Genomic DNA, 26,557 nt, shown 5'->3' with positions numbered 1-26,557 from the left:
GTGTCACTCCACATCAGCATAGCGCCATTTTGGAGAATCTGAGCAGTACGCAGGCAGCTTACGCACTTCTGTGTCAGCCATGCCACAAGGATACGTTTTCTACATATATTTGCGCTTTGATTTTAAAGAGAACAGCGCATCAGCATACTAATTTTATAAAAAAACAAACATCTGCGTACTACTCAGATTCTCCAAAATGGCGCTATGCTGATGTGGAGTGACACAGAAGAGACGAATTGTTGAATAAAGTCATCATTTTTGTTTTATTCACGTACAAAGAGTATTCTTGCCGCTTCATTAAGTTACGGTTGAACCACTGATGGCTGATGTACTATTCTGACGATGCTTTTCATACTTTCCTGGACCTTGACAGTGTATTTTACTTGCCAGTCTATGGGACAGTCACAAGCCTCCCGGTTTTCATCCAAATTACCTAAAATCGTGGATAAGTGATTAATGACAAAATTTTCATTTTGGGGTGGAGTATCCCTTTAAAGTTACAGTTCATATGCAAATATCATTACTTGCATTCCAAATAGGATTTCAAGTTTCTTACCCCATCTTACTCTACTATGGTTTGTCCATATTTTTAAATGAGCAGTCTGGCCTGTTGAGGTTCTGTGTTCATGTATGTTCATTACATGAGGCTTGTGTTAAGTTAGGGTGTGATGTAAATGCGAGAGTTATTGCTGGACTAAAATAGAGCCTCAGGCTGGGGAGGTGAATGTGGCGTATCCTGCCAGCCTTGCATAACCCACTGAAAAGCAATACTGAGACTTAAGCTTTAGATATCTGGAGAGTGACACCTACACTTACTGGCCGTAAAACCTGGTTGGTGAGGTTGCCGGATCTATGCATTTTTCCTGACACACAAATCACTTCTGACCTCTCTGCTGTTGCAGATAACTGTCACAGCTGTCACAGTCAGATAAAACCAAATTCTGCAATACATCATTGTCCTAAACATGTCACATACCAAATGTTTCATGCACACTGCTGTCAGATTAAGACTGTTAGTGTGTGCAGAGGCAAGCATCACTATTACTATTGTACTGTACATAAATTTGAACAAACATAAGCCCGTCTGCTGCATGGTTATTATCAATTATTATTGGTGCTCAATTGTTAATAATGGTACTAATTATAATCAATGTAGAAAACAGGTTTTGCTTCTTAATTTTTGAAATAGAAATATTATTTAACATTATAAATTTATGTAACTTTTGGTCAATTTAATGCATTTTGGGGGAGTAATTGATATATATATATATATATATATATATATATATATATATATATATATATATATATATATATATTTTGATGGATTTTTTTTTTTTTTTTTTTAGATCTTACCCTAAACTGTTGAATTGTAGTTTGTAATGGTTTTCAACCCCTTCCAGGAGTTTATTTAACTGATCATGTTTCACAATATTACAGTTTTGACAATATTTTTGATATAAGACTTTCAGAAACATTTTTAAAAAATCATAATTTTTCCAAGCCTATAGTGACCTATAGTGTATATACAAAGGCAGTTCACTCATATTACTCAGAATGGGAGAAAGTGCAACACGTAATGTGATGGATGAAGTCCTGCCTTCTAAATAAAAGAGCCAGTAACCAACTGGTGGTGGAGCAACCTGACTTATATGCTTTTTTAACACTATAAGAGACAACATTTATGCAAAGGTAATTTTAGATTTTGTTGCTAATTTGAAATGTTATTTAAATATTAGTTTGACAAGGAGTATTTGAGATTCTGGTATGTCCCTATTCAAGTAGATAGAAGTTGGTTTTGCATGCCTGAAATAGTTGCTAGTAGGCTTTGTAAATATGGTCACCGAGTAAACTAACTTTCCTTGAAAGGGATTTGGGCCATATGTAGTGACCAGAATACCATAGAAAGTTAAAGGTTGCATGTTTTTTCACTCACTTTTTTTTATTATTTTTTGTGTTTTCTTTTTTACTTCAGACTGTTTGGCCTGAAGGCTATTATAAAGCCTGGAAACTGCTCTTCTTTTGACATCAACCTCAACACACAACATGACTGGCCGGTGTACGTCAATCCTGGCATTCTTTTCCTCTTGTACATCTCTGTGACTATAGTGCTGAAAATCAGCAGTTACAGTCTTGGCCGCACAGACAAGGTGCTTTCACACACTCATTTGTTCAATTAAAGGGATAATTCCCCCAAAAATGACAATTCTGTCATCGTTACCTTAAGTGAATCAGTAGAGTGTCCAAGTTGTTTTCCAACCAGTTGATATCAAGTTTAAAAAAGGACATTTTATTTCAATATATATAAAGCTGTTCACTGAATTTAATTGCTTTTTTTTTGGCTGACCTGTCCTTTTAAAAGCTCCTTGAACAAGATGAACAACACATTACATTTGTACCCTTGTAAGCCACTGAATAATATTTGACACATTGTTTGTGTACAATAATGGAGATTGGGTAAGTTGGTGATTCATATATTAACTGATGTAATGTCTTTCTGTTTGTGGAGACCAATGAGGGTGGAGCAGTTAAAGCAGTACAGGGTGAGGCTGGAGAGGAAGTGGAGCTCAGGCCTTGGGAGGCAAGTAAACATAGCAATGGAGATGACACTAAGGTAATACCTGAATCACTGTGGTTCTTTACAAACTCTGCCTATGATTCTTCCTACCTATTCTACCTACAACACAAAACACACAACTTGTACTACTGACCAACTTTTACTAAAACTACCTGACAACAAAAAAATATCCTGGACGAGCCCCCAATTTGTGTTAAAACAAGTATATTTACTCAGATTTGTCTTCTCAATCAAATGGGAGTATGTTAATCAACAGTGCTGATTATAAAAAATATAACAATAATAAAATCCTTAAATAGCATGTACATCCATGTCTGTGGCAACTTTTAGTGTTCAGAATGCATGTTAATCTCTATAAAACTTCACTGCAATGCTTCCCAGTGCTGTATCATAGATGTAACATAAGCTTGCAGATTAGTTCAGTTGCGTCAAACTAATGCCAAACTAATTCCACAGCTTTTATGTAATGTGTGAAATAGGGCTGCAATGACAAAAAGTAAATAATAAAAAAATCTGTATTAATAATGATCATCAAATTATCTTTTAAAGTGGTATAAAATATGTATTTGTATGAATGTAAACAAGTTTATTTATATTTTAGTATTTTTATTATAAAAAAAAACAAAGTTCTAAAATCAATCAACATGTTATTACAATGGAGCACATTTGGAATATGTCAATTCTCTTCCATCTATAGATGTACATTTTTATATGAACAGTAGCTATAATAAAAGTATTTTCAAATAAGGAGTAATCCATTGATTTCATAGTCAAATGAATTATTCAACCATACAATGTATTGTATATCCAACAAAGATACCAAACAAAATATTTTATATACAATCAATATTCAATTGACGCATTGGCTTGAATATCCGAAAAAAGTCAAACAAGTTTGGAACTATGCATTGGCTTGAATATCCCTTTAAGAAAAGGCAGTGTGTGTTCCTGCTGAATATTCTCACCTAACCACCTTGTACCTGATAACACAATGATGTGGAATGAATATTTCATTAATTAAAGGAATAAAAGTCAGATTGAGTACTTATGAAAAAAGTCTCGGATGCAGTCCTTGTGTGAAACCATTGTGTTTTTTGGTTTGTTTTGTTTAGCAAACACTTCTCACCTCGGGAGAGTCACCTCTGTCTGAATCACAGATGTCTAAAGAAACTGTGACCAGTGGTTCACGCCAGCATGACATAGGTAGGGCACCTTGCATTGTGCATTTACACTTATAGAAGATGACAGTTTACCTTTAATCTGTGTGTATATTTCTGAGCTTGTGATGTTTGTTTGTGCAGGGCTCAGTGGAGAGGCTGCAGCCGATAATCCTCTTCGTCTGGTGGGACGAATGATCTTGCATCAAAGTTACATTTGTGCCCTCATAGCCATGATGGTAAAACAAATATTCTCTTCTGTCTGTAGATGTAAAGCTTTGTGCTGATTCATTGTCTGAGCAATACTTTACACCTTAAATAATGTGTTTTTGTTCTTGCCCCTGCAGGTGTGGAGTATAACATACCATAGTTGGCTGACGTTTGTGCTGCTGCTGTGGTCATGTGTGATCTGGATGCTGCGGGCACGTCAACGCTTTGCCACATTTTGCTCTCCCTTCATTCTGTTGTATGGTTTAGTTCTTTGCTGCCTGCAGTATGTGTGGGCCATGGACCTAGAAACAGAACTGCCCCAGCACATTGGCACCATGAGCCTGCGCCAGCTGGGTTTGGACCGAGCACAGTACCCCTGTTTGCGTTTAGGAGCCATGGTAAGGACAGTGAAGCTCTGGCAAATGTTTTTTTTTTTTTTTTTTAGTATGACTGCCATTATTGTGCAATACTAGTTGATGTTGGATAATAATCAAGGTGCTATTTAAAAAGAAAACATTCTGGGTTAAATAGAAGTTTGCTCAAATAAGCATTTACAGCATAATGGAAAGTTAATTTTGACTTGGGCTTCCTTTTCTTTAAATAAAAAAGAAAAAAGGAAGAACTTACAGTGGAAGTGAAGGGGGCTTGTAAGTGAACAATAAGATTCTCACTGGTTCAATAGTATAGCCACAAGACATAAACAATACAAGTTGTATACAATCATGTCCATAGCAACATTATATCTAAAACTCTAAAATGACTATAAAATTACAGAGAAATGGATGACACAGACCAGACTCAAACTCACATCCACCACATTAACTCTCTGGCATATGTGCCAGCCATAAAGCCATGCCATTTATTATAGGCATATAATATTCACTTTAGATTCATTCAAAATTAAGGAAACAAAATCATTAATTACTGTTTATTAATCTTAATTTTTTTTTAAAGAAGGGTTACAGTGAGACACTTAGAGTGGAAGTGAATGGGCCCAATATGTAAAATTATATACAGTAAAATCACTGGTTCAGTAGGATAGCCACAAGACATAAACAAATTTGTTTAACATAAATAGTTTTAAAAATTGCTCAGTCTTTTCTGTGTAAAGTTGTATACAATTTTACAATACTGTACTAAAAACCCCTAAAATGACTGTAAAACTGATGAGAAAAACTTTATATCTCAAATTATATGCAACTTTTAACAGATGAATTGTTGTGAAATTATACAATCATAAGCTTCGCGTTTTTGTATTTAAATTTTAAATCCTCCATAAACCGGCCCCATTCCTTTCCATTGTAAGTGCCTCATACTTTTTTTCATCTTTTTCATTTTAGAAAAACAAGGGAGAAGTAGTTTTTGTGGGGGGGCGGTGGGGGGACGTAATCAACATAACGCCACAAATGCTGTCAAGCTTGACTTGTATTGAACCTAAAATGTTTCTTTAATGCAGTGTTTCCCAACACTGTTCCTGGAGGCACACCAACAGTACACATTTTAAAAGTCTTCCTACTCAAACACACCTGATTCAGCTCACCAGATTGTGGAGACTTCAAGTCCTGAAATGGATGTTAAAAAAAAGTAGAATATGTATTGTTGGTGTGCCTACATGAGTTGGGATGCACTGCTTTTAGTTTAGAATGCACAAAGTTTCTGTATAAATTTCAAATTCTAAAATGCGGTATGTATTGGGATATAGATGGCTGCAATAAACATTAAAGTTAGTCAGAAATGTAGATGGGAAAATATGTTCTGACTTGCTACATCTTTACACAATCCAGCCACACATAAACCACATGATCAGTCATTATTCTTTTGATGTTTCATAATACACATAAATATTGCTTCACTCTTTTTCTCTTTATCCTCAGCTGCTGTTCACGTTGACATTTTGGCTTTTGCTGAGACAGTCTGTAAAGGACATGTTCAGCAGGAAGAAGAGAATAACTGCACCATTGCAGGAGGTCACCACTGGAGGTGAGCGAGAACATCAGGAGAGACAATTTTGTTTGCTTTTTGTGCCATTTTGTTGATAGATCAAATGTAGAGAGAACAGGAAGAAATGTTGGCCCCGGGGACAAGAGTCAGACTCACATCTTCTATATGAAAACCCTGCCATTTATCTGGAACAAGAGTGCTAACCACAAAGCCAGGAAGTATAAGAAAAGAATATTTATTTCTGATTCATTCAGAAAGTTCAGGAAATGTAATCATATATCACTGTCTATTAATCATCATTAAAAAATTCGTAATTCCCCCTCTGCCCCACCTCATCTATTCTTCCCGTTTCTTGGTTTTTTTTTTGGCCTGCACACACACTGCCACCAACAGCCAATTTAGTTTTAATTTTCTTTTTGTTTTCGTTTTGAAAAGCCTGTGGACTTTTGCTGTTTACCTGACGTTTACCTGATGATAAGTGCTTGCTAAACTTTCTGTAATTTATTAGCCGGTATGTAATACAGCATGTGGTAGTGTATATGAAAAAAACCGTTGTGGTCTTTTTACTTTTTTTTTTTTTACTAATTAGGGTTTTATATACAAAGTCATAAAAACTTTTGCTTTGAGTGGTTAAACTCTTCTTATTTTTATTTTATTTTTGGGTTTCTCATTTCTCCACAGATAGTGTAGTTTAAGAGTGTTTTTTCTCTCTTTCTCTTTCAGAGAGCACAGGTCGAAATGAGTCGATTTTGAAAGTGTTTGGTGGGCTGGTGATGAGTCTGTACGCTAAGTACTGGATCTACGTGTGTGGAGGCATGTTCATCATGGTCAGCTTTGCAGGAAAGCTTGTAGCCTACAAGATCGTCTACATGCTGCTATTTCTGCTCTGCCTGTGCCTGTATCAGGTACACTTTTACCAGCACACATACAGTATGAGATATAATGTTCTTTAAATTTAGTCATAAAACTGAGCAAAAAAAACCTCTCTGTCCATAGGTGTACTATTCTCTCTGGAGGAGGTTGCTGAAGGCCTTCTGGTGGTTGGTGGTGGCCTACACCATGGTGGTGCTCATTGCTATATACACCTTTCAGTTTGAGGACTTTCCAGGCTATTGGGGAAACTTCACTGGATTCACAGAACAACAGTATGTCCCTTGGTTTAGTGGTTACTATTTGTGAGTGTTTCAGAGGATATATGAAAAGAAGGACCTTAATGTCATTCCAAACCCATGTTAATTTATGTCTTTGTGGAACCCAAAAGGAGAAGTTTATTTGAATGTTCTTGCTGCTCTTTTCAACACAATTAAAGTAAATGAATGTGGGACCTTTAAGCTTCAGAAGAGCTGGAAAAAAGCTTCAAAAGACTGTAGTCACATACAAATTCTGCATAGTGTCTTGTTTTGTGTTCTATGGAAAGTCTTATGGGTTTGGAATGTTATATGGGCGAGTGAGTGATGTTGGAATTTTTGTTTTTAGGTACATTACTTGTGATAATTGCATATGGTTCTCCATCTTTAGGTTGGCTGACATGGGACTGGAGACATTTAAACTGTCTGAGCTCTTCACCAGTATTGTGATCCCAGGCTTCTTCCTGTTGGCCTGTATTCTACAGCTTCACTACTTCCATAAGCCCTTTATGAGGATCACAGATCTGGAGAATGTCACACCCATCCACAGGTATGAACACTACCTCTGAACAAATGCATAAATATATTCTAGACTAATTTTAATTAACCAAAATAAAATGGATTTAGTGTAATTTAAAAGGCATTTATTATTTTGAACGATAAAAAAGTTAGCAATTTTCATCATAAATGTTTCATTATCTTTTGGGACATGTCTAAATATTAAAAAAAAACAACAACAACAAAAATATAATAAAACAGTAGTACTGCCCCCGACTAAAGATTTTTCTGGTCGACTAGTAGTCGTTCATTTGAAGCATTAGTCGACTATTAGTCGCACGTCTATTAATAAACCATATAAATCATAATAATGAGCCTTTAATTGCCTATATAGCCTAATAAGGGCTCAAGCTTTCCACAGCGCACTGCCAGATATAATAATAATGAATGTGTCAGGGAAAAACAGCAAGAAGAATACATAGGGTTAACTAATTTTTTGATAAACTAGTGCTTTTCTTTGTTTTAACTTAAGAGATGATGGCAGCAACACTGACTCGTCATCTCCACAGTAGTAATGTGTCTTTATGCATGTTTTATACGGATTACATAATCTGAGAATGTTTGTTTTCTATTTAAATTGTTTGATTTAGAAGTAGACATTTCACTCACTATAGATATATTTTTCATGTTTGTAAAGGCAAGTATACACAAGTGATGTGCTCAGGTTCACAGAGACCGAGACGGCAGAAAGCGCATCATGATTGCTTTCATTATTTTACAAAAGCGCAATGTTTCATTGTTATTGTGCACACAAATTAATGTAGAGTCTTTATAGATTTGAAAGATGTATTATATTATCTGAATGACCAAAAATGATGGAGAATTTTAAGAGCAAGTGACTGCACCAGCGCCTCCATCTGTCATGCAGTGAGATTGTGCTGCCATATAAAGTTGCTACTACATAAATCTTTCAGATGAAAAGCCATATTTGACGTTGATGAATGATAGGTGAGCATTTGGTTGTCCTGCCCAATGTATTACCACGTAGACCAGCCGTTAATTATCTGTCTGTCATGGACTTTGCCATGCACTTTGTGTGGGACCACGAACTCTTCTCGTTGAGTAACGGTTAGTCGACTATGACATGTAGGGGGCAGCCCTAAAAAACAGAAACAGAATATTCAGAGCTTATACAAACTGATCAAAGCTGCAGTACTGTAATGGAGCACACATTTTCAGTTTTATAAGTCAGGTGTTTAAATAAATCTACTTTTGTCCAGTGCTTTTTTCATATAGACACGCACATTTATTGGAGCGTTGTCCTCAATTTCTGACCGTGTTAATTACACATATTATTAAATTCACATGCCTTAAACAGAAAATGAATGTGTTAACATTGAGATTAATCACAATTACATATTTTAAGTGATTGAAATCCCCAGATTACACTTTATTTTAAGGTGTCCTTGTTACAGTGTAATTAAACTTTTAATCACTGAGTAATATTAATTAACTCCATTATAACCTGATTAAAAAAAAAAGGAAATCCACTTTTATTTGCAAATGTACCTGTTATTCAACTACAACAACATTTACCAAACATATCTTAATATAACTTAAGTTTTATTAATTTATTTGGGATTGTATTTTTTATTTTTAATACAACAACAATTGCATATAAATTCATTATTATTATTATTATTATTATTATTATTATTATTAGAAATGCATTATTAATATTTCACATTTTATTTCCAAATTGCAAATTCCTTTATATTTTGTAATTTTAGCTAAATTAACTAAAGTTAACTCTATTAAATTAGTGTATTTTAGGTTTGTTATGTAATTGATGTGTAAATCTTAAAAATAGGCTGAGATATTTTTGATTGTACTAAACATTTTTTATTTTAGATGCATACTTTAAATAAGTCAAATGTGTAATTGCATGTTATAATGTAAAATTTGGTATATTGTTAGTGTTGCTTTTTTTTTTTTTTTTTTGCATTATTGTTAGTGATGCATTATTTTTCCTTTCTTTCTATTCCACATGCAAAAATAAAATAGCAGAACAAGGCCTTAGAAACATTTCAGAAATTAATATCTAAAAATGTTGAAGTCAATTTTAATTTTGAGGTTTAAACCATTAAACACTATAGTGTACATGTAATGTGTAACAAGAACACTGTGTAGCCCAGTCCTATTATATAAAGCATTAATAATGCTGACTATATTTTTTAAATATATATTTTGATGTAAAAATGTGTCTTTTGCGTTTTTTTTATTTTTATTTTATTTTTATTTTTTTATCTGATGCAGATTCCCAGGGTATTTTTTTTATTTCTCCATTTAACCAGTTGCATTCTGTGAGAAATATTTGAGAATATTTGAGACACTGAAGAGATATGACTTGTGAATTTTTATTTTTTTATTGATTTTTTTTTTGTATTATTTGTATTATTATATCTGACAGTGCTGTTGTTGATCTCCCCACAGGAAGAAAGGTATAGAGAATCCAGATTTGGTTCAATCCACAGAGGAAGTAAGATCTGAGGAGGAAGATCTCATTACAGAGCAGGGTGATGATCCATCAGAGGTTGAGGGTGAGAGTAATAAATGCTGCTTCTGTGCTGGTTTAACTCAATGAAAGGAATTTTAAACTTAATATTGGCCAAAATACTCATATGGTTGCAACATACACCCCTAATTTTAGTGTGCATTCTTACTCTGTTTTCAGAGGTGATACCCAGCAAGTGGGGACTGGTGATGGACAGACTAATGGTTCTGTCTAGCAAGTTCTCTGACACCTTAACCCATGTCCAAAGTTTCATTTGGAGAGTATTGGAGCTGCACATCGTCAAAATTGTGGCTTATTTTGTCGTCTGGGTGGCACTATTGGAGGTCTGCACACTCTTATATTTAGGTCATTTCATTGTGTTGGTTTATAACCTGCAGTTATAAATGTAGTTTCTCAGCACACCAGAGAAACATCCATCTGCTTCCGCCTATCTTGTTATGAGGTGATAATATGTCAGTGTTACACACTTCACTTGCCTTGTATTTACTTTCTTGTGCTCCCCCTTCATTCATAGCCATCTGCAATGAACTTGGTCCTGGTGTTGCTCTGGAGTTTTGCCATGCCTTACGGCCGTTTCAGAGCAATGGCCTCCTGTCTCTCCACCATCTGGGTTTGTGTCATCATCGTCTGCAAGATGCTGTACCAGCTCAGTGTAGTCAACCCTGCGGAGTACTCCAACAACTGCACTGTGGTAAGACAGGACACCTAAACACACATGCTTACAAACACACTTTATGCATTGTTAGTTGTAAAGCGTTTTCTATGGTAAGCATCACTATTACTATGGCTTCTGTCATTTGACCAAATCCTGGACTATTTAACTTCACATTTTTGCATCTGCTATAGTATAATAAAGATATAATTATAATATATATATTTTTTTAATTAAAGGAATTAGGAAATATTTTGTCAGATTGAAAAAAAAAAACTACCACACTAAAAATGTTTGCATTTTATTTGGTTGTTTCCATTTTATTTATTAATTTATTTTAAAGTAAAATTAGGAATCAAAACATTTTGATAACTTATCCATTGAGGGGAGGTGTGTTATAAATTTTCAGACAGAATCAGACATTCTATATCCATCCATCCATATATTCCTCCGACACGTGTACCAAAATTAATAACAGCAACACCGTCTCGCTCAAGATTTGTGTGATGCTTACGTCTCGGCACCCTGCTGGTCTCATAAACTTAGCACTAATTAAACAAATACCCTGAAGCGTGGATGAAGTTGGTGTGTTTAGTCTTGCGTTTTATCTGTGTTTGGGAAAAAGTAAATTGTTATTCTCAGGTGATTTACAAACGCTACGGCTATTCCTCAGGCTTCCCGTTAAAAAGGCTTGTGTTTATCGCCATATAAATGGCCAAATTTTCCTCTTCTGAGTAATTAATCTATTCTGTTGACAGGAGTTTGCCTTGCAGCCTAAAAGATGTCTAGCAGACTTGAAATGTTCTTGTGTTTCTTTCCATTCGGTAATTGTGAAGTGTCTTAAACAGATTCAACATTATGTAGCAACAAGATATTATGTTGGTAGCTTTCACTTTCAGTGAGGACAGAAAAATAACTTAATGTTGGAAACTTGCTGGTTTAGGCCAAATTATTTACTCCTTTTCTCTCTGTATTGTAGCCAATGGTCAATGAAACCAGTCTACAACCTGATGAAATGCTGAACTCCACCCTGTATAAAGCACCTGTGGACCCAGCCAACTGGTTTGGTGTTAGGAAAGATGCTACTATCCTTGGTTACACCAAGGTGAGATTCTGTTTTACCTCTCACACAAGCAAAAGCAAAAATACTTACTCTATTTGACCTGGAAATATCTCCATATTTTCAGCTTTTTATAGTGTGTTGTTTTTCAAATCACTATACATTTTTATAGGTATACTCAAGTCTAAAATGTCACTTTTTTGTAAGTAAAATCTCAATCTCTAAATGATTGAGGAAAAAAAGAGAAAAAGTCAAGGAAATTAATTGGTCAAACGTTGACCTTAACTTGATTATTTGATTTAAAAAAAAAAAAAAAAAAAAAAAAAAAAACTTTTTTCTTCACAAAATTGGGGGAAAAAAGATCAATTTCAAGATAACTGGACTTGCTAAACTTAACATGCAAGGTCATGAGGTCAAATGACAACAACGTTGTACACTACATTTTGAGTAAGTAGTACTTTGTGTACTTTGTAGCGTTTCATATTAAATAAAGCCTGTGATCTTGGAGATGAGTTCTATTATACTAGCTCACAAGAAGTATAGGTATTTTTGTGTCTTTGTTAATATGACACACCATCATTGTTTTATATCATTTACGGTTACAGTTTTAGTAAGTTGCACACTAGGTCTGTGTTCTGTTCCATTAGGATCATCTGCTGGTCCTGATGCTGCTGGTGTTTGAGGCAACAGTGTACCGGCACCAGATTCATCACTACAGACAACAGCAGCGCTCACCTCCCCCAATTCCAATCATCTTTCCCCAGACCACCCGTGACACGCTGGACAAGGGTCTCCTTCACTGCATCAAATACCTGGTCGACTACAGCTTCTACAAGTTTGGCCTTGAAGTATGACATCCACATAAACTAAAAACATCATAAATGCATGCAATTGTATATATAAATATGTATATGCATGTTTCAGAATTGATATCTCAAACCATTTCTGAATATTAGTTGCTAACAAAGCACAAATATTAAATCCAATGTTAACTTGTGCATCACTTTCACCTCTAGATCTGCTTTCTCATGACTGTGAATGTTATTGGCCAGCGTATGAACTTCCTGGTTATTATCCATGGCTGTTGGTTGGTGGCCATGATGGTGCAGCGGCGCAGAGCAGCCATTGCCAAGATCTGGTCAAAGTACTGCCTGTTTCTGGTTGTCTTCATGATATACCAGTATGTTCTGTGTGTGGGCATCCCTCCTGCCCTCTGCATAGGTGAGTCTACCACTCTATTCAAAACAACAGTGATGTCACTTAACAAATGTGACAATAAGGCATTACGATATTGTAAACATCAACATGATATACGTCTGTAAAGCTTTGAAACAATGTGTTGTGAAAAGCGCTATACAAATAAATTTGACTTGACTTTATTTGACCTAAAACGAGAATAAGTCAGCTCGGCTGCCAATTACCACAGATTAATTACAAGAACATCTTGTGTGTCTATGCTGCTTAGTATTAGTACAAGTTGACCTGACTCTGGTAACCTGACCTGTCTGACATGGCTATAGATTACCCTTGGAGATGGAGAACCTCTGTAACTATCCATTCAGCTCTGGTTAAATGGATCTACTTACCTGACTTCTACACTATCCCCAACTCTAGGAACCTCATATGTAAGTGACACCTTCAACTGAACAGCAGTATAATAACTCACCAGTTATCCTACCTATAGTGGCTTCAAAACATATATGGACACTTAAGCCATGTTAAAAAATATATGACTGTTGTTACATTAGACTGTAAAATATCAAACCAAGTGGCATCTGCAAACAAACATTTTCTAAGAACAATGAGTTTTCAGTCAACGATCAAGGCTGTTAGTCTTATCTAAAACAGTGACTTAAATTCAGTTTTAAGTGGGCTTAAGTATATTATTATTTTTAACATAAGAGTGAGCACATTTTTGACTGTGTCAGCCATTCTTACAACTATTTTAGTTGTACTATATGTCATGTTGCTTAAAGGGGTCATATGACATGATTTGATGTTTTCCTTTCTCTTTGGAGTGTTAAAAGCTGTTTGTGCATAGATTAGAGCCATAAAGTCGCAAAGATTAAAGTCTCAAACCCAAAGAGATATGCTTTCTAAAAGTTTAGACTCAACTACGCCTTCCTAAAACGACTCATTCAAACACCACAAATCTACGCCACTGTGTTGGAAGATTTGCATAACGCCGCCCAAATTTATACGCAAAGAAAGAAGGCACTGTAGTATTGTTACCACCACCGCCATGTCATGGAGATGCTGTGTGTTTCCAAATGTGGTAAAGGGGCGTAACATTTCCGTCACATGCTTGAGGAATTCGGCTAATCACAATGCACTGGATAGCTGGCCAATCAGAGCACACCACGCATTTCCGAACTATGAGCTTTGTAAAAATCGACGCGTTTCAGAAAGGCGGGGCAGCGAGAAGCAACAATAATATACGGTATGTAGAAAATAATGTGTTTTTTGAACCTTAAACCGCAAAAATAATAATGTTATTTTTACAAAATAATGTTATTTTTAGCAACATCATATGACCCCTTTAATGTTGCAGAATGGTAATCTTTATCACATTGTTTCAGTGTATTGTCAGAATCATGAACACACTGGTTTGTAGTGCAAATGACTGTTTGTCACTGCACTGCTATTCGTCTAGTTATTTACTTCTAACGGCTTATGGATTCTGTGTTGAAAAATAAGGTGGATATAGTGAATTTTGAGGCCCCTCTTAAATACATAAAATGTTTGCAAAATTTTCTGTTGCAGCGGACTTCCTTCTGCTGATATGTGCCTCCCAGCAGTGGGCTGTGTTTGAAAATGAGAAAAAGGAAGAATGGATGGTCATGGGAGGTGAGAACAAAGACAAACCTGACCCCATGGAGGATATGCCCTTCAACCCAGCCCCAAACTTCATCAATTGCAGGTAACACATTGTGTGTACTTTAGTTAAACAGCTTTACTTGGTACGGATCTAATGCAAAAGGAGCTTTAAAAGAATACTTCACCCAAAAATGTGAAAAAATTTAAATTTGGAAAATGTACTCACCCTCAGTGCATCTTAGATGTAGATGAGTTTGTTTCATCATTGGGACAGATTGGAGAAATATAGCAATACAGTATAGCACTTACTCACTATTGGATCCTCTGCAGTGAATGGGTGCCGTCAGAAAGAGCGTCCAAAAAGCTGATAAAAGCATCCCAATAATCTACAAGTAATCCACACCACTCCATTCCCTCAATTAACATCTTGTGAAGTGTGAAATCTGTGTGTTTTAAGAAAGAAATCCATCAAGGTGTTTTAACTTTAAACTATTGCTTCTTGTTAAAATCCATAATAACACTTCTCCTGTTTCTCTCACAACAAAATCCAATGACACACTGCTTTTGTTTAGAACTGTTGTCGTCATTCTTAGACGGTGCTTGATCTGTGCATATTTCTCTCCTGATTCAGTCAAGACTTTCTTTTTTTTTCACTGAGAAAAGTAATGTTATAGATAGAGGACTTGTATTTTAGCCAGAAGCAATGGTTTGAAGTTAAAAACATCTCAATGGTTTTATTTATAGTCGAATTGTGATGTTTTTATCAGCTGTTTGAACTCTCATTCTGACGGCACCCATTCACTGCAGAGGGTCCATTGGTGAGCTAATGAAGTAATGCTAAATTTCTCCAAATCTTTTTCAATGAAGAAACAATTCATCTACATCTTGGATGGCCTCTGGGTGAGTACATTTAGACAATTTTCATTGTCATATTTCTTTAACATGGTTTATGGCTTTTTTAAACAATAATGAGAGCAATATGATAAGAAACTGCTCTGAAATTAAATTAAATGTAACAATTACTCTGCAGAAACTAAACTAGTGTATTTTATCATTTTTAGGAACTATATGTCATGTATTGAAAAATAATATCTGTGTGTGTCTCTCTCTATGTATTGAAGTCCTATCTGGACATGGCAAAGGTCCTGGTGTTCCGGTACATGTACTGGTTTGTGTTGTCGGTGGTGTTTGTGACCGGTGCCACTCGGATCAGTGTGTTTGGTTTGGGGTATCTTATGGCCTGTTTCTTCTTCCTGCTCTTCGGCACACGTCTGTTGATCAAGCCATCACGTACACGTCTGGTCCTGTGGGACTGTCTGATCATGTACAATGTGGCTGTGATCATTTCCAAGAACATCCTGTCTGTGAGTGAACAGTCCTACTATGCTGACTCACTAAGCCATATAACTTGCAAACAGCTACAAAGAGAACAACTTTCTTACAACAGCCCTGTTCTTGTGTTAGATCCTGGCCTGTGTGTTCGTGTTGAAGATGCAGAAGAACTTCTGCTGGGTAATTCAGCTCTTCAGTCTGGTGTGCACAGTCAAAGGCTATTATGACCGTAAGTTTTGCACTGCTGCTGCATTGCCCTAGAGTGGTGGTTCCCAAAGTTTTCCCACGGTGCACTTCCTTCGTATCATTGTTTTCAAGCACGCTGTCATAATATTGTACTTAAAAACCACAAGATTTACTGTTTTTGTCTAGAGTAAATATATCCTAATCTAAATAAGTACTCATCACAACATTGTGGCAATTAGCTATTCTAAATTGTTTATATAAAGAGCACAGAGTGGAAAATTTAGAAAGACATGTAAGTGCTGTTTTGCTCCCATGGCCAAAACTGAAATATCAAGTATAAAGTGGATGTTACAATAAAAATATTTGCCTGCTTAGTGTGGTAATTGACCAATCCGAATCAAAAAGCCAGGTAATATTCTTAACCCAAGTTAAATTTACTAGAGTAAAGAGTGCGAGATATTAAGATTTATATTAGTAAGTTTTTTTTTAACCACATTATTAAATGTTTTTAGTAACACTTTATTATTATTATTATTATTTTTTTGTATTAAGCAGTTTCCTAAAGCACTAGTTCATGAACTTTGATCCTTTGCTCCATTGCTCCATTTTTACTTTTCGAAAACATTTTAATACTTTTAAATCTGATTAAGGCTCCAATCAGCAATTGTATGCAAATTAAATGTCATGCTAAATGCTCATTGTAAATATAAAAATATACTCAAATATAGTCGATGACAAGTTTTTATAGTGATGATATGAACTTGGTTCTTAAATGAATAGAACCAGCAGGCCAATACTTGTGAAATTTAACTTTAAAATGCACATGAATGAGTTGAGTACCATTTTTTTTCCCCCCACCATTTAAAATATTTTTTTAGGGTATGTGCACAACATTTTAATTATCTTAAAATATGGCACATCACAGACCACAGCACAGTCAGATGTAATCTTATTTATGTGTTTGTGTTTCTTTCTCAGCTAATTCAGTGTCTAATAAAGAATGCTCTCTGCCTGTGGAAGAGGCTGGCATTATCTGGGACAGTATCTGTTTCTTCTTCCTCCTGCTACAGAGGAGAGTCTTCCTCAGTTTTTACTTTTTGCACGTATCTGCTGATCTTCAAGCATCAGCGCGACAGGCCTCTCGGTGAGTGCGCCCCCTGCTGGGCACGTCAGAAAGGGCAGTTGGGGCAGATATTTCATGCTTACCATTCAGTCAGGTGTGAGAAATTGATAAATTTGACTTACGACTCTAGACTTTTCTTATTCAGTTCTCTAAATATGACATAATAAGTAACATAAAGGCTATGCTAGCATTTTTATTTTAAGTAAATGATTATTAAAAGAAAAGTTAATTTTACTATCTGTGCAAATAATTAATTATCATTATTATTATGCAATTATTTTTTAACTTAAATGTTTATCACTAACTGCATACATCTTCCAGGAGGCTGCCAAGGATTTTTTTTTTTTTTTTTTTTTTTTATAAATCATAAATACATCTAGGCCAGAGTGAATATCTATATCAGTTTTCATCCTAAAGTCTAATTGTGTTGCGCTTTTCAAAATATGAAGTTCAAAATTTCAACTTTCAAAGTTGAGTGGAATACAACAAAAACAGTGATTTAGTGTATGAGGTTAGGGTATTTCTAACATATGATTTTAATTTTCTGGCCTGATTTTTCATGTGTGTGTTTGCATTAAGGGGTTTCGAGCTGTTCCGAGCCAGCATTATAAAGAGCATGCATTTCCATCAGCAGGCAGAGAAGAAGTCAATTCAGCAGCTAAAGGAATCGTGAGTCAACACTGTCCTTTTTACCATAATCAATCATTCAATCAATGTCCTTCCTGAGCTCTAGTCACTCTATATCGTTATTTTTCCTCAGGATGAAACGCATATGTGACAAACAGCAGAAGTATAAAGAAGGACGCAAAACTTCAGATATAGAGGAGCTGCAATCAGGTACAAATGCATTACCATTTAAACAAATATAACTTTGATTAGCTAAGGTTTGAAATAACTGCACTTAATTATTGCAGTTCCAATTTGTGTGGAAAAAAACTGTGGAATTCTATAAAATGGATTTTAATGTGGTAAAGTGCATTAAACAGAGTATTATAATCCTGTAGGTATCCGAAAGCATTATCAAATTAGCAAGAATGTTTAAAATGTTGGTTGACCCACATATCAACATTGTTACTATTTACTCCCACATTTTGATACAAATCTATATGACATTCTTTTCTTCTGCTATCGCTTTCAAATCTCATTTACACGCAATATTCGCTTTCAACCAATGTCATGTGATATCATATGCATACGTGAATTAGGTTTGCGGGCTATGGCAGCTGGGAAAATATAAGTGAATAGTACATTTTAAATTAAGGGAATGAGATTGAGAAATTTATGAACTTTTTAATTATTTGGTTTATTCTTTTAATAAACAAATAGGAGAAAGGAAGGGAATGTTTAGGCGATTGTGAGAAAATAATGACTTTCTTTTTAATAAGCATACATGCACAAGGAAGGGGATGTTTAGTATGTTGTAAATGACTTTTCAAATTCCATGGAAATCAGAAAGAGTTTCTTCAAGTGCAAATTCTGTGCAGAGCTACTAATAAGAGTGCATCAGTCATGATATTACTTACATGTGTTTCACCAAACAGACTCCAAGGAACAGAAGAAGGAGAGGCAATTATCAAAGTCCAAACAGTGGCAATATCCTTGGATGGACCATGCGAATGGTATACTCGCAATCAGCTGCTATACTTACTGAATATCAAGCTTAGCCCTGACAAGAGTCTGCAAATCATTTCATATCATATGAAGATGAGAGTCTAAAGTTTAGATTTAATAAAGTTTTGGATACTGCAGTGTTATTTTCAGACTGCAACAATGAGTTTGAGTATGATTTAATGTTGTTGTTTTAGTGTTGCATTCTGGGGAATACTACTTGTTTGAGTCTGACAGCGGAGAGGAAGATGAATCCTTTCAGGAGGAACAGAAACCTCGTCAGCAGACTGCCTTTCAGGTGACGTGCTTTGTATTGAGTTTGTTCTATGTTTGGTAAGACCGTGTTTATAGGGATAAATGTGTAAAGTTTGGGTCTGAACTGTTTTCCACAGCTGGCATACCAGGCTTGGGTCTCCAGCGCAAAAGAAGCTCTGAAAGAGCGTCAGCAGAGGCAGAGAGAGCAGAGAGCGGAAGCAAAGAAGCAACAAACCTCTCAGGCTACAGGTTAAACACTGAAATATATGCATATTAAACATACAGTAATACATACACAAAGAAACAAAGCAATCGGCTGCACACTTCATTGTATTACAGTAGAGTTGTCTATTTCTCTCTGTGATTATCAGATGACACTGAGGAGGGTGGAGCAGTTTTTGATGGGAAGGAAGTGGAGGAGATGCAAGAAGAAGGAGATGATGTGGGTAAGTCATGGGTGAGGAATAAATGTCATAATCCAGTTTCAATGTTGCTGCTGTAGTTGTCTTCTGTGGTCAGTTTCCTCTTTTAGATCTGATAGCAGAGCAACAGTTTGAGGAGTTTTGCTAAGCAAGTTAATTGTAGTTAGTTAAATTATGAAAATATGTAGTGTATCACTACCTAAATGATAATGCATGTAGGTTATGGAAAGTCGTGGCCTAATGGTTAGAGAGTCACAATCCAAAGGCTGTGAGTTCGAGTCTCGGGCCGGCAGGAATTGTAGGTGGAGGGAGTGAATATACAGTGCTCTCTCCACCCTCAATACCATGACTGAGGTGCCCTTGAGCAAGGCACCAAACCCCCAACTCCCCGGGCGCTAAATGGCTGCCCACTGCTCTGGGTGTGTGTTCACGGTGTGTGTGTTCACTGCTGTGTGTGTGCACTTTGGATGGGTTAAATGCAGAGCATGAATTCCGAGTATGGGTCACCATACTTGGCTGTATGTCACTTCACTTTCGTCACTTTCTTTAATGGCACAGCCATTTGAAAATAACTACACTAGTCAACGTTTGAAGTGGATCAAAGCCTTTCATCAAAGTTGTCCTAAAACCAAAATGCGTTCTTTTCTTAGGACAACTTTCAAATGTTGACTACTGTATATCCCCATTTAAATATAAAGATTTATCACAGCCTAACTGTAAGCATCTGCAAAATGCAAAAGAGCTTGAGGGTGCCTTGAATTTCACATGACATCCCAGTGCATCATTCTGATTTTACAGCATCTCAAGCCACTGGCAGTGATATAGTTCAGAGGATTCTGGACATACTGAAGTTCCTGTGGGTGCTATTCCTGGCCATGGTGGACGGATTCACTATATGGCTTAATATGCTCACCAAGCAGTATGTAGACACTTCCACACTCCTCTCTGAGGAGCGCTACCTCTTCATCCACAACATCAGCCAGGTGGGCATCTCGCTTAAACAAACCTTATCCGATGTGTCACTGGCATTGTTCTCATGAATTTTGATCCATTCACAGAGACCCTCCAGAGAGCCCATGGATGATCAGATATCACAGGACAGTGAGAATCTCACTGTTGAGACATGCCTCGATGAAACAGACACAGACAATGTTCGCTTCAACAGTAACGTCGAGTGAGTCTGACCTGCCCAGCAGCCAGTTTCCTACACTGATGTCTACATAGCCAAGAAATGTCAAAAATGTCAAACAAATTTTGTTTAGTTCAAGGACTTTACATGGTCAATATCACTAACTGTGAAATGTTATTACAGTTTTTAAAAACTGTTTTCTATTTGAATATCTTTACTCCAGTCTTTAGTGTCATATGATCCTTCAGAACTCATTCTAAAATGCTTATTTGGTGCTCAAGAAACATTTCTTATTATTATCAATGTGGAAACCATGTAACACTACAATTAAAATGTTTTGATATAATTAAGATTGAATTGTTTAGTAAAAAAATGTCACAAAAGATTTCTATTTCAAATAAATGATATTCATTGAACTTTCCATTCATTAGGAATCCTGAAAAAAAAAGACAGTAACGAACCATTATTAATAACTGAGCACCAATTATAATCCATAATTAAAGGGTTAGTTCACCCAAATATTAAAATTATGTCATTAATGACTCACCCTCATGTCGTTCCAAACCCGTAAGACCTCCGTTCATCTTCGGAACACAGTTTAAGATATTTTAGATTTAGTCCGAGAGCTTTCTGTTCCTCCATTGAGAATGTATGTACGGTATACTGTCCACGTCCAGAAAGGTAATAAAAAACATCTTCAAAGTAGTCCATGTGACATCAGAGGGTCCGTTAGAATTTTTTTGAAGCATCGAAAAATACATTTTGGTCCAAAAATAGCAAAAACTACGACTATATTCAGCATTGACTTCTCTCCCGGGTCTGTTAGGAGCGCGTTCACAGCACATCCGGTTCGCGAACGAATCACTCGATGTAACCGGATCTTCTTGAACCAGTTCACCAAATCGAACTGAATCGTTCGAAACGGTTCGCGTCTCCAATAAGCATTAATCCACAAATGACTTAAGCTGTTAACTTTTTTAATGTGGCTGACACTCCCTCTGAGTCAAAATAAACCAATATCCCGGAGTAATTAATTTACTCAAACAGTACACTGACTGAACTGCTGTGAAGAGAGAACTGAAGATGAACACCGTGTTGAGCCAGATAACGAACGAAAGTGAGTCATTAATGACATAATTTTAATATTTGGGTGAACTAACCCTTTAAGCACCAAATCAGTATATTAGAATGATGTTAGTGCCAGTCATAACTTAAATTTTAAATTGTGCAAAATCATAAAACTTCCTAGTTATTTCTAATTTTAAATTAGGTTATGAATCCCAGATTTTCAAGGTGGTCTCAGTCTTTTTCAAAAGTTGTGCCATATTAAAAATAGTATGTTTTGTATGTTTGATTAGATATTTTTTTGCAGTGTTTATGATTAATGCTGTGTTTTAACCAAACATGACATCACATGTCCATAATGGAAGTAACATTTATTTGCCACACAACAATCATGGCTAATAAGAATGTACAATACAGTACTTGATGTTTAATTTACAGCTTTGTGGGAAAGGATTTTAGACCAATGATATTCCAGTGTGGGATATCCAGCAGGAGACCAACAGAGTGTCTTTTTCTATGTATTTTGTTTGTGTCAGTTACGATCGATGTCCTATTTGTTTTGCAGTGTGGTTGAGTTGGAAACACTGGGTGGTTTTCCGAAGTCCCGTGACTTCAGCAGCACAACTCTATCCTCTGAACTCACATTAGAGCTTGATACAGAACCTTTTTACAGCCAACACACCCACCGCCCTCGACGCTCCAGAACTGCAAGTGAACTGCTTTCAGAAAGGTGCTGCTTTCTATGACATGACTGTATGATCTTCTGCCATTATTAAAGAGTACAGCACTTTGGTATGCTCTGATGTTTTTAAAGTGCATTAGAAATGCGTTTTAATCTAATTGCCATAATTTTTTGCATTGACAGTTATTTATTTAGAATAAATGTATAAATTCAGCATTGAAAAGCAGTGTGATGCATAAACAATTTACAGTTTTTATATTATATATTTTCACTTTTCATGTGAATAAGACCTCTTTGCTAATAATATAAAATAAAATGAATAGTTTTGTTTTGCAGTTTGTGCAGTTCTGTTCTTTTCTCTGTATGCTCTATTGTAGGACATTCAGTGTTGAGGAGTTGATACAGAGTCGTGAATTCTACTCATCTCAGAACCGCCTGCTGAAGCTGCTCTTTGCACTCTATAATGTTCTGGCGGCTCACTCTGAGCTGGTCTGTTACTTCATTATCATGCTCAATAACCTGGTGACAGCCTCTGTCATCTCACTGGTGCTGCCAATTCTCGTCTTTCTCTGGGCAATGCTGTCTGTGCCACGACCTTCCAAGAGGTTCTGGATGACGGCCATCATCTATACAGAGGTGGGGAAGAACAGACAATGCCTTTGTTACAATTGACTTTGTTATTTGATTCAGATATGTTTCAGATCATTAAAATAATTATAAAATGCTAATATAATGCTTGTTATATTATCATTATATTGTGTTCATGATAATGCGGTTTAGTTTATTTTATACAGTATATATACCTTTGAAAAGTCATTTTTTTCATGAAACCTTTATTTCTATTCTATTGTCAAATCATGCTTTGGGTGGGCGGGGGTGTTAGGTTTTAATAACTAGCTGGTTGACACTGGTGTAGGTGGTTGACCATTCTGACCACCAGCTAGTGGGACCGAGGTTAACCTAGTTGGACTATTTTGGTCAAGTTGATTAACTCTGGTAGACCACTTAGGACCATAAATAAACCAATTGCTATGTTTCAAAAACAGCTTGACTGCATTAACCCTGTAAAGCTTGCCATATGAAATAATAGCCAGAAAAGGAATGTTTTTTGAAACTTTAGACAAAATATAAAAACAAAGCTTTTTTAATGTATGGATAGTCACGTAATTTTAAGGTTATTTTGAACAATATAAAAGTTATTCTTATGTAAAAATCTAAATGATTTCACTGCCACAAGATGTGTATCACAACCTAAAGGGGTTAAATGTTTTTAGAATTACACAAAAAGGCTTTTTACTTGCTAAAGAATGTATAAACTATCAATCAGATGAAAGAAGACATGTAGAAGAATGTGTACAAGCAAAGTTTTTATCATGTTGATACTTTAGAGGTATCAAATATGGTACAGTAGGCTTTATAGGGTTAAGCTGGTATGGCCTGTTGTTTTCCAGCAGAAAAAAGCTTTTTTATATACAAAACAAAGCTTTGAAACTTTGCAAAACAGTTGCGGGTGGAACAGTAATAACTTATTGTGTGTCTCTGGCATGTTGTGTTTGCCACAGGTCATGGTGGTGGTCAAATACCTGTTTCAGTTTGGCTTCTTCCCCTGGAATACGGAGTATAAGCTGAAGTTAAACGAGGACAAGCCGTTCTTCCCTCCACGCATCTTGGGACTGGAGAAAACTGACAACTACATCCGTTATGATTTGCTCCAGCTATTGGTTCTCTTTTTTCACCGGTCCCTTCTCCAGGTGTTTACCTCAAAAAACAAGCCAGTTTCCGATGCTTGTTAAAAGCATTCTATTCAAAAGTTCATTCTATTCTAAATGTTTCTGTTCAGAATCTTTCAATTGGAAAGAAATGCATTGGTATGGAAGTTGTTGACATATCACAGCATTCTACATGGAATTCTTAATCAGTCTCATTATGTAACCATAATGGTGTCGGTTCGTACAAACACCATTTTCATATATTATTGTATCTAGTTTGTGATATAATTTTTTTCACTTTGTCTCTCTCAGCGTTATGGTCTCTGGGACCAAGTGGGCCCTCTGGAAGAGAAGAGCAAGCCTTCATCTATGGAGAAGAACAAGAATGAAAGAGACGAGAAAGTCTTTCAACTCTCGGATGAAGAGGAGAGCCGAGCACAGCCAGAGCCCGACACGGAGGTGCTGTCAATGACACCATCGACAGAAACACCAACCGATGCTGAAATACAGACTGACCCAGAGCCCAACATACAAACAAATACCACAGAAACCCTTGATACAGTGAAGGCCGATGGAAAGAAGAAGAGTCGTTTCCTTCGCTTCCGCAAGAAAAAACAGTCTGAAAAAGGTCTGTTGAAAAAAAAAAAAAAGATTATTTACAGTATATAACTAGATATTTAATTTACCTAAATAATGTCTGTAAGATTGTACTGAGTTACCTGAACATGTACCTGTTATGTGTAGTGTTCTTTTGATATGTGTATAAACAATCCTCTCATAGACACCGGACAGAAGGAACCCAAAAAGAAGAAGTCAAAGAAACGCAGCAAGGACACCAGTAAAAATATCTTGAATGCTATTGGAGGAAACCTCAAAGGACTTTTCTTATCCATGTAAGATTATTTTGCATTGTCAACTCATGTTAGCTAATGTAGTTAACTCATGTTAATAGAATCTTATTGTAAAGTCACCATTATTTTTATTTCAACAAAGTAATTGAAGAAAATAATTGTGCTAGGTCCAGTGCAAACAAAGAAAAATATGTAAAATTTTGCAATATGTCCCTTATATAAATGTGTCTTTTAAGTTAATAACTCATGATATTGATATATAGCATACCACAAATGTATAGAGTGTCATATCACCAGCTGTCTGCTGATTCACAGGTTCCTGCTCATGGAATTCCTGATGTGAATTAATGTGATATTTTGGTTTTGACTGCCGTTCATTTTATCTTGAGGCATATTTTTCATCTGTGCAGAGTGAACAATGTCTATAAGCCAACCTGTGGATTCTTCCAGAACATCCTTCATGCAGAATATCGGGCAGCTACTGATGTCTACGCTCTTATGTTTCTTACTGACGTGGTGGAATTTATCATCATTGTGTTTGGTTTCTGGGCTTTTGGAGTGAGTATAAGAAAACTTACATTCTTAGTCATATAAATCTTAAAGGATTTTGCATTTGGAATAGCATAATTTGGCATGATTTGGAACCAATCCTAAATTAAAAATTCTCAAGTGCTGGTTTGAGTTTGAACTCTAAATGCAAATAATAAGATACTAATAAGATAAACATATAATTATAACAATAATTTAGGAAATCAAATGAAATAGACTTGTTGACTTGAAACCAGTTGAGAGCCATTTGAATGTGAAATGTTTGTTGTCTCAGAAACACTCGGCGGCAACAGATATAGCCTCCTCTCTGTCTGAGGACCAGGTCCCCGAGGCGTTTCTAGTCATGCTCCTCATTCAGTTCAGCACCATGATCATTGACCGTGCACTTTACTTGCGGAAGAGCATGTTGGGAAAGCTCATCTTCCAGATTATACTGGTTTTCGGTATCCACCTGTGGATGTTCTTCATCCTTCCTGCTGTCACTGAGAGGTAAGGGAGGCTTCTCCACCTGTGTTTAGATGCAGTTTGAGTATTGGAGAAGGTTCACAAGTGATCCTCGACTTCTGTGATCTCGACTGGTGATCAAAGACAAATGAGGAGTGTATAATTTTTCTTTATTTTCACAGGATGTTCAATCATAATTCAGTGGCCCAGCTCTGGTATTTTTTCAAGTGCATCTACTTCACTTTGTCAGCATATCAGATCCGTTGTGGCTACCCTACACGAATCCTTGGAAACTTCCTGACAAAGAAATTCAATCACCTCAACCTCTTCCTTTTCCAAGGGTGGGCACTTTTTTTTTTTTTTTTTTTCATTTTTCAGTGTCTTCTTCAAAAGTTTATTTACTAATAGAATGATATGTGACCCTGGACCACAAAACCAGTCATAAGGGTACATTTTGTTAGGACAGGACGATGTTTGGCTAAATATTTTCAAAATATTGAGAAAATCGCCTTTTAAATTTGTCCAAATGGAGTTCTAAGCAATGCAAATTACTAATCAAAAATTAAGTTTTGATATATTTATGGTAG

The 26,557-nt window shown here is 36.0% G+C and overlaps 1 protein-coding gene across 2 annotated transcripts in view; it reads left to right on the top strand.

Moving 5' to 3' along the window:
• piezo1 (piezo-type mechanosensitive ion channel component 1) overlaps positions 1–26,557 on the top strand; it is a 100,127-nt gene that overhangs the window by 67,092 nt on the left and 6,478 nt on the right. The window contains exons 8-43 of one of the 2 annotated variants that reach the window (XM_042728472.1): positions 1,976–2,150; positions 2,510–2,581; positions 3,691–3,781; positions 3,880–3,974; positions 4,083–4,343; positions 5,820–5,925; positions 6,610–6,791; positions 6,883–7,031; positions 7,405–7,563; positions 10,005–10,111; positions 10,246–10,409; positions 10,601–10,777; positions 11,718–11,843; positions 12,446–12,646; positions 12,815–13,019; positions 13,319–13,423; positions 14,562–14,718; positions 15,736–15,979; positions 16,080–16,176; positions 17,112–17,277; positions 17,836–17,925; positions 18,017–18,093; positions 18,798–18,875; positions 19,062–19,162; positions 19,257–19,368; positions 19,491–19,565; positions 20,340–20,524; positions 20,600–20,715; positions 22,301–22,465; positions 22,795–23,053; positions 23,980–24,168; positions 24,439–24,754; positions 24,908–25,019; positions 25,388–25,535; positions 25,801–26,015; positions 26,153–26,311. In XM_042728472.1, the coding sequence (XP_042584406.1) occupies positions 1,976–2,150; positions 2,510–2,581; positions 3,691–3,781; positions 3,880–3,974; positions 4,083–4,343; positions 5,820–5,925; positions 6,610–6,791; positions 6,883–7,031; positions 7,405–7,563; positions 10,005–10,111; positions 10,246–10,409; positions 10,601–10,777; positions 11,718–11,843; positions 12,446–12,646; positions 12,815–13,019; positions 13,319–13,423; positions 14,562–14,718; positions 15,736–15,979; positions 16,080–16,176; positions 17,112–17,277; positions 17,836–17,925; positions 18,017–18,093; positions 18,798–18,875; positions 19,062–19,162; positions 19,257–19,368; positions 19,491–19,565; positions 20,340–20,524; positions 20,600–20,715; positions 22,301–22,465; positions 22,795–23,053; positions 23,980–24,168; positions 24,439–24,754; positions 24,908–25,019; positions 25,388–25,535; positions 25,801–26,015; positions 26,153–26,311 (5,436 nt within the window). Of the gene's footprint in view, positions 1–1,975; positions 2,151–2,509; positions 2,615–3,690; positions 3,782–3,879; positions 3,975–4,082; positions 4,344–5,819; positions 5,926–6,609; positions 6,792–6,882; positions 7,032–7,404; positions 7,564–10,004; positions 10,112–10,245; positions 10,410–10,600; positions 10,778–11,717; positions 11,844–12,445; positions 12,647–12,814; positions 13,020–13,318; positions 13,424–14,561; positions 14,719–15,735; positions 15,980–16,079; positions 16,177–17,111; positions 17,278–17,835; positions 17,926–18,016; positions 18,094–18,797; positions 18,876–19,061; positions 19,163–19,256; positions 19,369–19,490; positions 19,566–20,339; positions 20,525–20,599; positions 20,716–22,300; positions 22,466–22,794; positions 23,054–23,979; positions 24,169–24,438; positions 24,755–24,907; positions 25,020–25,387; positions 25,536–25,800; positions 26,016–26,152; positions 26,312–26,557 lie in introns of both variants that reach the window. The other variant, XM_042728470.1, reaches the window with a different exon arrangement.

Source organism: Cyprinus carpio, chromosome B7 (assembly GCF_018340385.1).
Source record: "Cyprinus carpio isolate SPL01 chromosome B7, ASM1834038v1, whole genome shotgun sequence".
Taxonomy (NCBI): Eukaryota; Metazoa; Chordata; class Actinopteri; order Cypriniformes; family Cyprinidae; genus Cyprinus; species Cyprinus carpio.
This window is presented reverse-complemented; position numbering and strand designations above follow the sequence as displayed.